At 39.9% G+C, this 17,694-nt stretch overlaps 1 protein-coding gene across 8 annotated transcripts in view; it reads left to right on the top strand.

The window, feature by feature from the left end:
- Positions 1–17,694, top strand: part of GATAD2B (GATA zinc finger domain containing 2B) — an 82,685-nt gene that overhangs the window by 57,869 nt on the left and 7,122 nt on the right. For 6 of the 8 annotated variants that reach the window (XM_086392882.1, XM_086392883.1, XM_086392879.1 and 3 more), the window contains 5 exons: positions 10,751–11,086; positions 15,299–15,428; positions 16,020–16,151; positions 16,452–16,580; positions 17,010–17,180. In XM_086392882.1, the coding sequence (XP_086249008.1) occupies positions 10,752–11,086; positions 15,299–15,428; positions 16,020–16,151; positions 16,452–16,580; positions 17,010–17,180 (897 nt within the window). In that variant the 5' untranslated portion in view covers position 10,751. Of the gene's footprint in view, positions 1–311; positions 491–10,750; positions 11,087–15,298; positions 15,429–16,019; positions 16,152–16,451; positions 16,581–17,009; positions 17,181–17,694 lie in introns of all 8 variants that reach the window. The other 2 variants (XM_086392884.1, XM_086392880.1) reach the window with 1 other exon arrangement.

Below are 17,694 nucleotides of genomic sequence, written 5' to 3'. Positions count from 1 at the left end.
TGTTCAGCATCACTAACCATCAGGGAAATAACAAAACCACAAGTTTGAGATATTATCTCATACTTGTTATAATGGCTGTTATCAAAAAGACAAGAAGTTAGTATTGGTGAGGATGGGAAATGGGAATCCTGTGTACCGTTGGTGGTAAATTGATGCAGTCATTTTGAAAAACAGTATGGAGGTTCCTAAAAAAAAAAAAAAAATTGAAACTAGAGCTACCATATCATCCAGCAGTTCCACTTCTGGGTATTTATCTAAAGGAAACAAAAATACTAACTTGAAAAGATAATGCACCCTCATGTTTTTTGCAGTATTATTTGCAATAGTGAAGACATGGAAGCAACCTGAGTGTCCATCAGTGGATGAATAGGTAAACAAAATGCTGTGTGTGTGTACATGCACACACACAAAATGGAATTATTAGCCGTGAAAAGAAATCTTGCCATTTGTGACAACATGGATGGACCTTGCGGGCATTATGCTCAGTGAAGTAAGTCAGAGAGAAAAAGATAAATGCTGTATAATCTCACTGATATGTTGAATCTAAACAAAACAAAAACACCAACTCTTGGGTGCAGAGGACAGATTGGTGGTTGCCCCGTGGGGTGGGAGGAGTGAGACAAAAAATGAGGGGAGGGGATCAAAAGCTACAAACTTCCAATTATAAAATAAGTCATGGAGATGTGACATATAGCATGGTGACTGTAGTTAATAATACTTTTTCTAAAAATTGAAGTATAATTGATTCATAACGCTGTTTCAGATGTAATGCAGAGTAATTCAGATTATTTTCCATTATAGTTTATTATATGATATTGAATATAATTCCTGTACTACACAGTAAATCCTTGTTGCTTACCTACTTTATGTATAACAGAACTATGTATATAGTTTTCAGACAAAATAAGCTTTGAGGCTATAATTAGAAGAAATTTTAAGAAACATTGTATTTACTTACTTCACTTCACTGGATCTTTGTTGCTACAGGAGGGCTTTCTCTAGTCGCTGTGAGCTTGGGCTGCCCTATAGTTGCAATGTGAGGGCTTCTCACTGCGGTGACTTCTCTTGTTGTGGAGCACAGGCTCTAGAGTGCCTGGGTGCATTACTTGTGGTGTGTGGGCTCAGTATTTGCAGCTTGCAGGCTCCAGAGCTGGGACTCGGTAGTTGTGGCATACAGGATTAGTTGCCCCAAGGCATGTGGAGTATCCCTAGACCAGGGATCGAACCTATGTCCCCTGCACTGGCAGATGGATTCTTTACCGCTGAATGACCAGGGAAGTCATCCTGGAAGTCCTAGTGGAACTTTTATGATACAAATAAATATAAATTGTAAAAGAGAAGATTGATAAAGGAAATTTTAAAAGACTGAAAAAGTCTTTATTTCCTCTTTGTTTTTAAAAGAACTTTTTGCAGGTATGGTGTTTTAGATTGTCAGATACTTTGTCTTTCAGTATTTTAAAGATGTTGCTGTGTTCTCTTTTGCATTGTTTCCATCAAGAAATCTGATGTTATCCTTGTCTTTACACGTAAACATATCTTTTCCTTCTCTCACTTCGGCTGCTTTCAAGATTTTGTAGTAGTTCTTTTTGTTTTTTTTGGGGGGGGGGGCTACACTGGGTCTTCGTTTCTGTGCGCAGGCTTCTCGTTGTTGTGGCTTCTCGTATTGCAGCGCGTAGACGCTAAATGTGCAGGTTTTAGTCATAGCCATGCAGGGGTTTAGTTGCCCCAAGGTATGTGGAATCTTCTCAGAACAGGAATTGAACCTGTGTCCTCTGCATTGGCAAATTCTTAACCACTGGACCACCGGGGAAGTCTGTTTATAGTAGTTTTGAGCAATTTGATTATGCTGTCCCTTGGTGTGGGCTTTTTTCCCCCCATGTTTCTCATGCTTGGGGTTTGTTGAGATTCTTGGATTTGTAGACCTAGAGTTTTCATCATTTATTCATTTGGCCATTATTTCTTCATATTTTTTTTTCTGTGCGCTTCATCTCTCTCCAGTCTTTGAGAGACTCCAGTTAAATCTGTATACTTGGCTGCTTCAAGTTGTCCTCTAGTCCCCTGAGACTTTTATTTTTTTAATTTTTTCTCTTTGTTTAATTTTGGATAATTTTTATTGCCATATCTTCTGGTTCAGTAGTCTGTTTTTTTCCTTTAATAATCGAATCTGCTCTTGTTATCATCCCTTGTGTTTTTAAACATCTTTATTGAGATATATTTCACATACCATAAGATTCACCCATTTATATACAGTTCAATGGTTTTAGTATAGTCAGAGTTGTGCAAATGTTACCACAATCTAAAATTAGAACATTTTCATCACTCCAAACAGAACACACCTACCCCTTAGCAGTCATTCTCTATTTTGCCCCTCTCCTCAGCTCTAGGCAACCACTGGCTACTTTGTTTCCATAGATTTGCCTTTTCATGTAAAGGGAATCATACAATATAGGGCCTTTTGTGACTGGCATCCTTTACTTCAGTTCAGTTCAGTTCAGTTGCTCTAGGATAGTGTTTTCAGGGTTCATCTATGTTGTAACATGTATCAGCACTTCATTCCTTTTTATGGCTATTATACAGTGTTTATACAATGACTGTGTATCATTGTATGAATATACCACATTTTGTTTATCTGTTCATCAGTTAATGGACGTTTGGGTTGTTTCCACTTTTCAGCTATTATGAATAATGCTGCTATGAGCACTCCTGTACAGATCTTTGTGTAGAGATAATGTTTTTTGGTTCTCCTAGCAGTGGAATTGCTGTGTTATATGGTAACTCTATGTTTAACTGTGTGAGGAACTGCCAAGCAATTTCCAAAGTGACTGTATCATTTTACATTCCTACCAGCAGTGTGTGAAGATTCTACTTTCTCTACGTGCCCAGTACTTCACCTGTCTTTTTTATGATAGCCATCTTTCAGCAGCTCTTAACTTCTGTGGTACTTTGTCCTTTTTGAAATGTAGCTGTCTTTGTCTCACTGTACCCTTACACCCTCATCTCCATCTCTTCAACTCAAGAGTCTGCCTGGCTCTCCTCATTTCCCATCCCTGCATCGTGTCCTAGAAATGCTCCTGTGGCAGTGAACAAGTGAGTTACAGAGCTTATTGCATTTGTGTCCTGTCCCTCTGGGATCACTGTCCTTGGTAGCCTCATGTCCAGTGTCTTGAAGACTTTGTTTCAGGTGTTTTGTCTAGAGGTTTTTTGTTTCAGATGAGCGGTCATATCTGGCCTGTGTTACACCATCTTGACTAGAAGTGGAAATCACAGCATTGGTTTTAACATCAACAAATTGGTGCCTAAATGCTGAACTGGAGAGAGCATTACTAAATCAAGTATTTTTTGCTATGGAATTCTACACAGCAGTTAAAACAAATTAAGTAGAGCTTCATATATTTACTTGGATAAATTTTAAATATTAAAAATTAAGCATTAAAAAAGCAAATGAAAAAGGATACATATAAGAACTACTTTTAAAATTACACAAACTAAGGAATTCCCTGGTGGTCCAGTGGTTAGGACCCCACCCTTCCACTTAAGGGGACCTGGATTTGAGTCCTCGTCAGGGAACTAAGATCCTAAACAAATAAAATATACAAACTATACTATATATTCTCCCTGGTGGCTCAGAGGGTAAAGCGTCTGCCTACAATGCGGGAGACTTGGGTTTGATCCCTGGGTCAGGAAGATCCCCAGGAGAAGGAAATGGCAACCCACTGCAGTACTCTTGCCTGGAAAATCCCATGGACTGAGAAGCCTGGTAAGCTACAGTCCATGGGGTCGCAAAGAGTCGGACACGACTGAGCTACTTCACTTTCACTTTCTTTCATATATGTACTAGAATGATAACAAATCCACTATAATGCCTTTCTCTGAGGAGGGAAGAAGGGAGGGTAGAATGGTTTGGTGGGAAAGTTACACAGGGTGCTTCAACTGTATCTGTAATGTTTGTATGCATGCCAAGTCACTGCAGTCATGTCTGACTCTTCATGACCCCATGGACTGTAGTCTGCCAGCCTCCTCTGTCCATGGGATTCTCTAGGCAAGAATACTGGAGCGGGTTGCCATTTCCTCCTCCATATCCCTTCTCCAGGGGATCTTCCCGACCCAGGAATTGAACCAGGGTCTCCTGCATTGCAGGTGGATTCTTTACCAACTGAGCTTTCAGGGAAGCCCAATCTATAATGTTTAGTTCACTAAAAAAAACTTTAATGTGATTAAATGAGGAAATACATATACAGGGCCTTATATATTGCCTACTAAATAGCAATCGACTCAGTAGATATTAATTCGTTTTGCTCACCTCTAACCCTCCTTCCTCTTCCATTTCAAGCTCTTCTAAAAGTCTTCACTGCAGACCTGTATTTTGATTTGGGGGTAACAGTGAGTTGAAAACTTGACAAGCATGACTCTAAAGCTGTGTCACCATCTGGCCATTATTTTTTACAACAATTAGCAATGAATTTAAAGCTGGACATTCTTCTGCTGTAATTGTTGGACACAGGTACTCTTTCATTTGTTGACGTGTCATGCTTTCCTAGTTTTCCCTTAGCTCTCTTAGTTTCCTCTGACCAACCAATCCTTAAATGTAGGTATTGCCCAAGCTCTACCCTTGGCTCTTCCTCCGACTGTATATTCAGTTTCATTCATCCCCATACATTATTTCAGTTATAATGAAATAATAATGAAAGAATTTCTTCTTTACCTGTTCAAATATTTATCTCCAGCTCTGGCCTGAACTCTGGTGCTCTTGTTTGTGTACCATATATTCACTTGTTTATTGGGTATCTCCACCTTGATTTCATTTCAGCATTTCTGACAGAGCTGTCTATCCAGTTGGATATTTTCAGTTTAGGTAACAGAAAATCCAGTTCATACTGGCTTAAACATGAAAGGAATTTGTTGGTCTGTTTAATAGGACTAGCTTCAGAGTAGTTTGATTTGGTGGCACAGCTATGTGATTAGCTCTCCTCTCAATGTTCTTCAGTGCACAGCATCTGCTTTATCTGCAGACTGCCTTCCCTCATGACCAAGAGGGCTGCCAATAGCAACATGCCAGCACTACCTGTTTTCTCATTTGGGGCTTCCCTGGTGGCTCAGAAGGTAGAGAATCCGCCTGCAATGCAGGAGACCCAGGTTCAGTCCCTGTGTTGGGAACATCCCTTATACAAGAGAATGGCTAAATTTTCTCATTGAGAGGAAGGTAATAGAGTTGATAGGACTTAGTGACTTAGATTTAAGAGTCTGGGAAAGTTAAGGATGATTTCCAGGCTTCTAGCTTTTGCCTCTGGATGAATTGAATTCAGTATGAGGAAGAAAAAGCAGGATATAGCAAAGGCAGAGATAATGAGTTCTTGTAACATCTGAGTACTTTAGTTACATACACATCTGTCTCCTGTCAGAATGAAATTGTTAAAGACAGTAACCTGGTCTTTTTTTCACCTTTACTTCTAGTACCTAACCCAGAACTTGGCACATTGTATATATTTAATGTCTGTGGGGGATGGATGGGTTGGATACATGTGCAAATGCATGAATCCACAACACTGCTTCTTAAGATTATTTTCCTCTGAGCAGGGAGATGTACTGTATAATAGTTTTTTTTTTGGCAGGGTGGGGAGGAATAGCTGTAAAATTAGGATTTTTTTAGTGTGGATGATTTTTTTTCAGTTTTACTTATTTATATTTGACTGTGCCAGGTCTTTGTTGCTGTGTGGGCTTTTCTCTAGTTGTGGAGAGCAGGGGCTACACTCTAGTTGCAGTGCCCATGGCATGTGGGATCTTCCCAGACCAGGGATCAAACCCATGTCTCCTACATTGGCAGGCAGATTCTTTACCATTGAGCCACCAGGGAAGCCCTGTAATAGATTTTTGAAGTGAGCTAGACATGCTTTGGAATTCTAGATTCACTGTCTAAAGCTTTCCAGTCTTAGGATACTTGATTTGACACTTTTTCCACCTCTAAAGTAGAGATAATACCACTTAGTAACTTGTGAAGAGATTTAAATAAGGAAGCATGATAAAGTGTCTAGTAACACGTTTGGCTTTTAAGTAGGTACTTAAGAAATATGGTTATTATTTGAAGCCTGGAAAAAGCAGAAAAGTTTGATTAGGTGTTAAAAGACAACATAAACATTCATTTTACAGAATTTTTGTTTTTCTTTTTGGAGAGGAATTTGTGTGTGACCAGCTTAACATTGGAGCAGGAAATGGCAACCCACTCCATTATTCATGCCTGGAGAAGCCCATGGACAAAGGAGCCTGGTGGGCCACAGTCCATGGGGTTGCAAAGAGTGGAACACAACTGAAGCAACTTAGCACTAACTCAGCTCACATTGAATATTATTTTTACAGCTTTATTGGCGTATAAGTGTATGATTCAGCGGTGGTTCTTTAAAATAAATATACAGAGTTCTGTGGCTATAACTACAATCTAGCTTTAGAACATTTTCATCACCCTGAAAATACCACTCATGGCCTTTTTTCATCTGTTTTTACTAAATTGGATTTTTTCCCTTGTTGTGGCAAGCTATACATAACATAAAATTTACTGTTTTAACCTTTTTTGTTTTTATTTTTTTAATATTTATTTTTTATCTGATTTATTTATTTGACTACACCAGGTGTTAGTAGTAGCATGTGGGATCTAGTTCCCTGACCAGGGATCAGACCTGAGCCCCCTGCTTTGCAAGCACAAAGTCTTAGCCTCTGGACCTCAGGGAAGTCCCTAGTTTAACCATTTTTAAATGTTGAATTCAGTTTTTATTACTTTCACAGTGTTGTGCAGCCGTCACTACTATTCATTTAAGAACTTTTTCTTCATCCCAGAGACAATGTTCCCATTAAATAGTAACTCCTCACTACCTTCTCTCCACCCCAAGTCACTGATACCCTCTATTCTGCTTTGTCTCCTTGAATATGCCTTGCTGAGTCACTTCAGTCATGTCTGACTCTTCTTGACCCTATGGGCTGTGGCCCACCAGGTTCCTCTTATCCATGGGATTCTCCAGGCAAGAATACTAGAGTGGGTTGCCATGCCCTCCTCCAGGGGGAATATGCCTTAGGTAACTCATATAAGTGGAACTGTAAAATACTTATATCCTTCTCTATCTGGCTGACTTCATTTAATCTGGTTGTTTTAAAGAGTCATCCATATCTCATTGTATTTTGAGGCAGGCATGGCTGTGAGTACATACAATTGGGTCAGTAAAGTCAAGAGTAGGCAAGGAAAATTTAATCAGAGTTGTCAAGCCATCTGTTGGGAAAGATTGCTTACCTCAGACATTCAAATATCTGGTTCTGGTTTCTCACAACTTGCAGTGTACCCATTTATGTCATTATAATAAAGGGGGAAGTTATTTGAACTGACTTAGTTATTTGTATAACCATCAGTTGAAGAAGCCAAGCTAATGATGGCATCCCAATTTCCAGCCAGCACCAGGTGGTTGAATTTTATCATTTTGTCATTCCCTCAGTGCGCATAAATATAATTTATCTCAAAACAGTCTACTGTATTAACACACATTCATATATTTTGCTGTGTACTTTACTGAAGTACTTTTTTCACCTAGGTGTATAATTAGTTGATTTTTTACCTTTTGCAATTCCTCATGGTATTCTCAATCATACTCTCACTATGAGGTGTTGATCAAGTTACCCAAGACATTGTTACTGTGGAATTAGGGCTTAACTTTTTGATGTTCATTTAACTTTCCAGTCAGTCCATCTGGGGGTGTTTTTCTGAAGAGGTAAACCACTTCAGAAATAACACATGTCAAAATAAATCTTTGGGGAACCTGCAGCTAATGAGTGTTTCTATGTGTTATAATATGTTTCATATCTGAAGCTGTTTAAAGAGAATTAAGAGGATACGGAGAAATTGGAGCCCTTATACTCTGCTGGTGGTAATGTAAAATGGTGCAGCCACTTCGGAAAAACAGCCTAACAATTCTTCAAAATGTTAAAAAGAGAGTTACCATCAGTTCAGTTCAGTCGCTCAGTCGTGTCCGACTCTTTGCGACCCCATGAATCGCAGCACGCCAGGCCTCCCTGTCCATCACCAACTCCCAGAGTTCACCCAGACTCACGTCCATCGAGTCAGTGATGCCATCCAGCCATCTCATCCTCTGTCGTCCCCTTCTCCTCCTGCCCCCAATCCCTCCCAGCATCAGAGTCTTTTCCAATGAGTCAACTCTTCGCATGAGGTGGCCAAAGTACTGGAGTTTCAGCTTTAGCATCATTCCTTCCAAAGAAATCCCAGGGCTGATCTCCTTCAGAATGGACTGGTTGGATCTCCTTGCAGTCCAAGGGACTCTCAAGAGTTTTCTCCAGCATCACAGTTCAAAAGCATCAATTCTTCGGCGCTCAGCCTTCTTCACAGTCCAGCTCTCACATCCATACATGACCACTGGAAAAACCATAGCCTTGACTAGACGGACCTTTGTTGGCAAAGTAATGTCTCTGCTTTTGAATATGCCATCTAGGTTGGTCATAACCTTCCTTCCAAGGAGTAAGCGTCTTTTAATTTCATGGCTGCAGTCACCATCTGCAGTGATTTTGGAGCCCCCCAAAATAAAGTCTGATACTGTTTCCACTGTTTCCCCATCTATTTCCCATGAAGTGATGGGACCAGATGCCATGATCTTTGTTTTCTGAATGTTGAGCTTTCAGCCAACTTTTTCACTCTCCACTTTCACTTTCATCAAGAGGCTTTTGAGTTCCTCTTAACTTTCTGCCATAAGGGTGGTGTCATCTGCATATCTGAGGTTATTGATATTTCTCCCGGCAATCTTGATTCCAGCTTGTGTTTCTTCCAGTCCAGCGTTTCTCATGATGTACTCTGCATATAAGTTAAATACCATAGGACGCAGCAATTCTACTTGTTGGTATATATTCAAGAGAATTGAAGACATGTCCGTACAGAAACGTGTGTACAGAAGTTCATAGCAGTATTCATAATAGTAAAAAGTAGGGGACTTCCTAGTGAGCCAGTGGTTAAGACTCCGTGCTTCCACCTCGGGGGGCATGAGTTCTATCTCTCGTCAGGGAATTAGGATCCTGCATGCCACACAGCGCAGCCAATAAAATTAAAACGTGAGGGAAAGACCCAAATGTCTATCAATTGATAAATGAATAAACAAAATATATATCCATACAATAGAATATCATTAGATCATAAAAAACATGAAGCAATGATATGTGCTACATGAATGAATCTGAAAAACATAATGGTAAGTGAAAGAAGCCAATCAGACTACATATTGTATGATTCCACTTATATGAAAGTCCAAAATAGGCAAGTTTAGAGATAAATTCTATTAGTGAGGTATAAAGGTAAAGGGGGAAGAGAATGACTTGCTAATGGGTATGGGGTTTTTTTTAAGGAGGAGATAATGAAAATATTCTAAAACTGATTATGGTGATCATTGCACAACTCTGTGGGTATACCAAAAGCCACTTAATTATACACTTTAAATAGATGAACTGTATGAAATGTGAATTATATCTCAACAAGGCTGTTCTTTGAAAAAGAGAGTTAAGAAACATGACTTGAAAATTCAGAGGTCTGAGTTCTGACTTCTCTCTGTTCTCCAAAAGTTCTGTCTCCTTTTGTTGGAAATTCTTTTGTTGGTTACTCTTTTTCCTCATTATAATTAGAAGAGTTATATTTTACTCTGCACTGCAGGAAGGAAGATGCCACAAGCACACACATACTTTTCTTTGTAAGAGCACCAATTAACATTGGTAATCTGCTCTGTCCTACTATTTGAGTCTGTGAATTATCAAGCTGAATCTTGTATCTTATGTGTGAAAGTTATATCCTGAGGGTATAGAAATTAAATTTTACTGAACGCTTTTCTGAGTACCCACTTTTACAGATGAAAATTGAGATTTGGGGAGGTAAAGTAACTTTTAAGTACTTGACCTGTAAAAGTAAACAGCAGTTTGAACATGTGTTTTGATGCATCAGAGATTTCTTTCCAGTGTCACATTGCTGTTTCCTACCAGGAAGGTAACCCTGGATTTGCAAGTGTTGGAGAAATTTTGTAGCTAGATTTTGTTAGTGTAACAAATCAAAATGAGAAGGAAAAATGATAAGTAGCTTGCCTGTAATAATTTTGCTGTGAGAGTGAAGAACGTAGTGCCTTCTATCTTCTATGTGCCTGAGTTCTTTGCTGAACAAAGTATCCTAAGATACTGAATCTGTAGAGACTTGAGGGCCCCTCTGACCCTTGCTGTATCCAGACAACTGAGGGTTCCTGTTAGATGCCCTTTGTCTAATTAATCTTTCTCATATTTCTCCATCAAGTAAGATAGGCCAGTTAAAGATATGCATGGGTGACCTGAGGAACCTCCCATTCATAAAAGAGTCTTTTCCAGGAGAAGAATTTGGCAGGAGAGTTAAAACCAAAGCATCTGACTTTGAGCATGCATACACAAAAGACCAGTCACAAAAGGATGTTTACTTTTTTGAGAGATGTAGGCTCTTAATGGATTATCTCAGTGAGTATGGTCTTTGGTATCAGACATCTGTACAGTAAGAACCTCGATTACTGGAAGGCATTTGAAGGTTTACTTTCACTGCTGAGGTTGAGATGATACCTCCTTTAATACAGATCATCTAGGAAGCTATAGGGTTAGAACGTTAGCTCAGTTAACTTTGACCTTCCATTTATATGCCTGTGATTCTTCTTTCCTTGTGGACTATTTAAGGGACTTTATTCTGATTGCACTCGAATGTTTCTTTCCATAGGATGGATAGAATGACAGAGGATGCTCTTCGCCTGAATCTGTTGAAGCGGAGCTTGGATCCAGCTGATGAGCGAGATGATGTCCTGGCTAAACGACTCAAAATGGAGGGGCATGAGGCCATGGAACGTCTGAAAATGTTGGCACTGCTCAAACGAAAGGATTTGGCAAATCTTGAGGTGCCACATGAGTTACCCACTAAACAAGATGGCAGTGGAGTCAAGGGCTATGAAGAGAAGCTTAATGGGAATCTCAGGCCTCATGGAGACAGCAGGACTGCTGGAAGGCCAGGCAAAGAAAACATCAATGATGAACCCGTAGATATGAGTGCCAGACGGAGGTATGGCTTGATTCAACTGCCTCCATAGTTAAGGTCTTCTCATAAACTAAGCCTATGAAAAAGGAATGGATTCCAATGAGAGGAAGGGGTTTTTTTTCCTAAAGCTTCTTGAATGAAGGTGTATCTGTGCCATCTGGCTTGACCATGAATTCCACTTGTTTCCAAATGAAAATAAGTGCCTCTAAAAATTATTATCCTTAAGATAAAGTAGCCGTTTCTGGATCAAGGAGGCAGTAAGAGTTGGTACCCCAACTAGAAGTGAGTTAATATACTTACGCTCTAATTTTAGACTGTTGTAGGAGGCAAAAACAGTCATTTCTTCAGATCATCCCAGGAGTTTTGGGATCTGTTTATTATGGATACCCAACTTTTATTACCTCAAAGAGTATGGGCCTCTCTTTTCTTGTGTGTTCTATCTTCTTCATGTGCTAATCATCTGCATTTTTTACTTCATTTGTGCCACATTCCCCACACCCCAAACATGCATACACATTCACTTATACAAGTACACTCATGCTTGTGCTTGCTCTCACATACACATAGCAAGAAAGAAGAAACAAGGAATGGTTACAATCTTACTTAGGTTTCTTTCTCTGCCTTTTCATGGTAACTTTTAGTATTGTCCCAGAGTTATTTTTTTTTAATCACACCCAATAGGGGAATAATATTCTTGGTAATAGCATTAAAAACCCTTAGGAAACATCAGAAAAGTTCTGTAGAGGTTGTGGAAGAAGAGAAAAATTTGGGGGAGCAATATGTAGTATCAGCAAAATATTATAGACTAATCCTTAGACCTTTTTAGAAAAAAAGAAAACTAGATGAGTGAGATAATGCACCTGAGTAATCCACTTGCCCCATAGTCACCCTTAACCTTCTGGAGCAAATGACTAATCCTCCTTCACTGGGGTCAATGAAGAGGAGAAATGTTAGGTGGATTCCTTACATCCAAATTTGGAACTGAAAATGTATTTTTCATAGAAACATTGTTACACATTTTAGTAAGATCTCAGTGTTGTTGGAATTATACTATATCACAGATAAATTCTGTTGAAAGTTAGAGTACCCTGAAAACTCTCCCATTGCATTTAATTTTATTAGAGGATTGAACTTTTGAAACTTTGAAACTTGATTCTTTGGAAACTAGGAACTGTTCTTCATGTTCTCCGAGAAAAGAGGCTTGATGTAAACCACCTAGATCCCCATTCTGCATGAAAAAAAATAGGCCCTGTCTATCCTGTCGTTCTTCTTCCCTTTCACCAGACCAGATACACTAACAGCTATTTCCACTTAGCCTCAAGCTTTTTGTAAGAAGAAATAAGATTGATAGATTGCTCACAGTGGTTTCTTTGATATGAATAAAAGGAGGAGGGACTTTAAAAGCAGAAAGAAGGAAGGGCTCTTGACACGATAGCCATATCATAATTGCCTAAATATCTTTTTTTTGCCATCAATTGTGCAAGTTATGGTATCCATGAAATAAGATATGCATGAAACCAGCACTGCTTAGGTTTTGGAATGCTATCGAGACATGGCAGTTCTGGTTTTGTTTTTATTACCTGGATAAAGATTAGGAGTTTTATAGTTTCTGAGAATCTGCCAGTCTGAGTTACAAAGTGATAGCAGCAGCAGGTCTGGCTTTCAATAATATCTAATTGGTAGGGTTTCACACTTAAGATGGAGATGGCGATGGCACCCCACTCCAGTACTCTTGCCTGAAATATCCCATAGACAAGGAGCCTGGTAGGCTGCAGTCCATGGGGTCGCTAAGAGTCAGACACAACTGAGTGACTTCACTTTCACTTTTCATTTTCATGCATTGGAGAAGGAAATGGCAACCCACTCCAGTGTTCTTGCCTGGAGAATCCCAGGGACCGGGGAGCCTGGTGGGCTGCCGTCTATGGGGTTGCACAGAGTTGGACACGACTGAAGCGACTTAGCAGCAGCAGCATACTTAAGAACAGCAAGTATTGTAAATCATATGTATGTTTGGGAAAGTAGCAAAATAACTTCTGTCCCCAGAAAAGTTTAAGAAAAAGCTAGAGTTCCAGGTCAAAAGTGAAAAAAAACAAATTGAGGAATGAAACTTGACTTGGGCTTTTCCTTATCTGTGCTGTTTATGTAATATGCATCAGTTATATTTGGGAATAAAATATCATTTAGGGTTTTCTCAGATACTGCTGCTACTGCTAAGTCACTTCAGTCGTGTCCGACTCTGTGCAACCCCAGAGACAGCAGCCCACCAGGCCCTGCCGTCCCTGGGATTCTCCAGGCAAGAACACTGGAGAGGGTTGCCATTTCCTCCTCCAATGCATGAAAGTGAAAAGGGAAAGTGAAGTCGCTCAGTCGTGTCCGACTCTTAGCGACCCCATGGACTGCAGCCCACCAGTCTCCTCCATCCATGGGATTTTTCAGGCAAGAATACTGGAGTGGGTTGCCATTGCCTTCTCCTTTCTCAGATACAGCTTCCTGATAAATGTCTCTCAATTCCAAAATCTCCATACTGTAATGTCTCTGCTTATTCTGTTGCTGGATAGTCCTTAAGTAATCGGTGGCACTCATTTGAGCAAGGAAGAATTCCTTAGGTTAGAAATAATTTGTGAGGTGTGTATCCAGCCAGGCCAGAATGGAAAGAGCTTCTGACTGTTGATGTAAACATTGGGGAATCATGTAGAAGAAAGGGAAATCTACCAGACCTCAAAGTTGTTTACTCATGTTAGGGATGGGGGTGGGGCATGAAGGACTATAGAAATGATAAATAAAAATGCAGTATGTTTAGGCCTGACCATTACTCCAGGAACTGGAGGTTAGAGTATAAAAGGTTCGTTTCTCCCTTTAGTGACTTCTTTTTTCTGTAACCCAACATTTTCAGCTTGTGTCTGTGACCAGTGGTTATAAAGTGATACAGATGAATTTAGTAATTCCCAAGATAGTTATTATTATCACTGTCTTCCTAATTTATTTCCTCATCTAAGCTTGGTTGTTTTAGTAACCTCCGTTTTACCCTGTTGAGGAATTGAATGCCTATCCCAACCATCCAAGGTGCCTTGTTCAAAAGGCATCCAAGTCCCAATGGCATCTGAGACAAGAACCCCTGAGAAATGGTCAAGAGGCTCTCAGGACTAAAGATCTGTGGTTATAAAAGGTTTGAGTTACAAGTTTAAGTAAGACCTAAGAATACATTGTTTTAGACCTACACACTCCTGACTACACTGTAGATTTCGAAAAAGTAGTCAGCGAAGATATCTGAATTAAGAAATCAAGAGAGAATTATAGGATATGGTCATTGACTTGGGAATCTCAGGCAGTTAGAATTTTCAGGATTCTTGTTATCTAGGTGTTAAAAAGTGAGTGCCATTTTTTATTTTAGAGGGACAAGATGCTTTTAAGACTAGCCCCAGAAAGATCAAAACTATAGTTGTCTAATAACTAGGATTGGCCAGAGGGCATAGCCAGTGTGAAAGGTTTAGATTTCAGAGTCATTTCAGAGACAGTTTTTTTCCTGAGGGAAGATGGTAAGTAGAACTTGCAAGTAGGTACAAGACCCATACATTTAATTGTGGAGTTTCAATCCTCCAGAAGGCTGTAGACATTATACTTAGCACTGTCCATTCTCTCAAGCCACTGACAACAGTACCTTCTTTTGGCCTTTTGGTTTACCCTTGACAGGACAGACTTCACTGGAGTTGCCACATAACCTCCTTTCTTGTAAATCTTCAGATAGCCAGGATCATGTTCTTACCAGTATCATCATTCTGATATAATGCCCCCTTAGCAACGTGTCCTTTGTACCTGGGGTGGACAAGTAGGCTCTACTGCCTTTGCCTTTCTTCCCGTGTCAGGCTAACCATTTCCTTCTTGAACCTCAAGACAACCCAAAAGGAGACTGAGTTATAAGAAAAGCACTTGGAATTTTTATTAAAATTGGTATGATAAAAACACTTATCTTTTACTTTCATTCCTAAAGCCATTCAGTGTCTTTGTGTCTGGATCCTCTATAAGGAATTTAGATGGGAAAAGTTCTTTTGCTGTGGTTTTGTCAACACTTCCATTTTGGTTTCTTCTTTATCCTTTGATTTGGATGTCTCTGTCTTCCCTGGGTGAATCAGAACAGACTTAAGTTTCTTTGGATTTCTTTGTTCAGTGTAGAAAAGTTTTCTTAAATTTTCTATGAACTTTGTTGGAAATAGCTTAATTTTTCCTTTTCTTGTCCAGTGAACCAGACCGAGGAAGGCTAACTCCCTCCCCAGACATCATTGTTTTGTCTGATAATGAGGCTTCCAGCCCCCGTTCCAGCTCCCGAATGGAAGAAAGACTCAAAGCAGCCAACCTAGAGATGTTTAAGGTAAAAAAAAGAGATTCCTTTCATCATTTCTTGCTTCTACTATTCTTTTTAATTCCCTGAGAGTCCCATTTCTGGTTTTTTTCTTTCAGTGTTTACTTTTTGGATCTAAATAACTACAAGTGGAGAAGAAAGTTTGGAAAAGTGTAGTTTATCTTTGGAAAATGAAAACTTCATAATTCAGATCATGTAAACTCAACTCTTAGCTGGAAATACCTTCTATACTGTATCCTGGCTCTCCAAATATGGAGGAATTCCTAAGTTTTTATGTATTTCTGGAGGAAACATGGGTTTAAAAGATTAAGGAACATTATTTTCAAGGAAAGCAATATCTCCCTTTGGCCATTCTTCTGCCAGGAATCTGGTTAGCATTTATATATGATCTCTTCTTTCATTCTGTAAGCTATTTTTGAATACCTAACGAATACCAGGCACTGTGCCAGACTATGTGCTAGGAACACAAAGGTAACAATTTCCATTGCACCTGTGCTTCTTGTGGAAGATGAAGGTTTTTGACCTAGAAGAATAGATCATCTTGCAGGAGTGTACTCTGAGTAACTGCTACTATAGCTGATAGTCTCCATGTTTCCTCAGGGGAAAGGCATTGAAGAACGGCAGCAACTCATCAAGCAGCTGAGAGATGAGCTGCGATTGGAAGAAGCCCGACTGGTGCTGTTAAAGAAACTGAGACAGAGTCAGCTACAGAAAGAGAACGTGGTTCAGAAGGTACTGTGCCCAAGAAATAAAGGACTAGCAGAAAGCAAAGAAAAACAGAATGGGCTACCCCAGGTAGATTCGGCAGGGTGGCTCATTCTTCTCTGGTCCCCTGGGGTTTAGTCTCTAGGAACAGTGTTATTTTTTTATCTGGGGCCTTAATCAAGAAAACTATGCTTCTGTTTTTTCATTTTCCCTTCTGGTCAACAGGAGCTTCAGACTGACAAGGAGTTTTGAAAGTCTAGAAGTGTACCAGATTTCTACCTCTGATTACTAGCCTTTTCCACTGTCTCATTTTCTCCTCTCTCCTAGACTCCAGTTGTACAGAATGCAGCATCTATTGTTCAGCCATCTCCTGCCCATGTGGGACAGCAAGGCCTGTCCAAGCTTCCCTCCCGGCCTGGGGCCCAAGGGGTTGAACAGAATTTGAGAACATTACAGGTATGTTACCCATAGTGTGATCTTAGTTTCAGGGAACTCTGTTATCCTATCTCGGTTTTGGGTCTTTTGTGAAGATCACAGAAAGAACCTGGCCTTGATAGACATGTCATTATTATCGATAATCCTGTTGGTCCTTAATGGCATGATTTAGTCTACAGTAGAAGGATGAATAACTGATCTTTCCACTGTAGTCTTTCTACTTCTTAGCCCTTTTCCATAGAGGGTTAAGATAGTTTATACCAAAAAAGCCAGGGAATTCCTAACTACTAATCAAATTTTACAGTGATGGCAGATTTATCCCATAGATCATTAGACAGAATTACCAAGTATGACTATCTTTCTACTTAGCTATATATTATAGACAGTGTTTTCTGTTTGGCATTTTGTGAGGCATTTTGCCACCTACGACCATATCTTTTCACACTTCAGGGTCACAGTGTCATCCGTTCAGCGACCAATACCACCCTCCCACACATGTTAATGTCTCAACGTGTGATTGCGCCAAACCCAGCCCAGCTACAGGGTCAGCGGGGCCCGCCTAAGCCTGGCCTTGTACGCACCACAACACCCAATATGAATCCCACCATCAATTACCAACCGGTAAGAGGGAGCCCTAATATGGAAACAGAAAAATCTTTTATTTGCTTTCCCTGTTGAAAAGGTCATAGATTTTAAGTTTTTGGACTAGGACAACAAAGGAAATTTTGGTGGGTTGGCAGTGGTCCCAAAAGTGAAATCATGAGGAATTTTATGAATATAGCATGTGCGTGCTTAGTCATTAAGTCGTGTCTGACTCTTTGCAACCCCATGGACTATAGCCCACCAGGCTCATCTGTCCGTGGAGTTTCCCCGGTAAGAGTACTGGAGTGGGTTGCCATTTACTCCTCCATTGGATCTTCCCAACCCAGGGATCAAACTTGAGTCTCCTCCATCTCCTACATTGGCAGGTGGATTCTTTACCACTGAGCCACCTGGAAAGCCCACATGAATATAGTAGTAGAGAAAAAGGGTTATATGCAGAGAAGGGTTATGAGCAGCAATAAGCTAAAATATGTCTAGAAGAAAGAACTAGAGGGATCTAAGGAATAAGAAGCATAAAGGATGTAAAACAAAG

The sequence above is a fragment of the Bos grunniens genome, chromosome 3, assembly GCF_055505025.1.
Source record: "Bos grunniens cultivar Pamir isolate PY7600 chromosome 3, Bosgru_T2T1.0, whole genome shotgun sequence".
NCBI lineage: Eukaryota > Metazoa > Chordata > Mammalia > Artiodactyla > Bovidae > Bos > Bos grunniens.
Note: the sequence above shows the minus strand (reverse complement) of the source record. Positions and strands in the feature narration are given on the sequence as shown.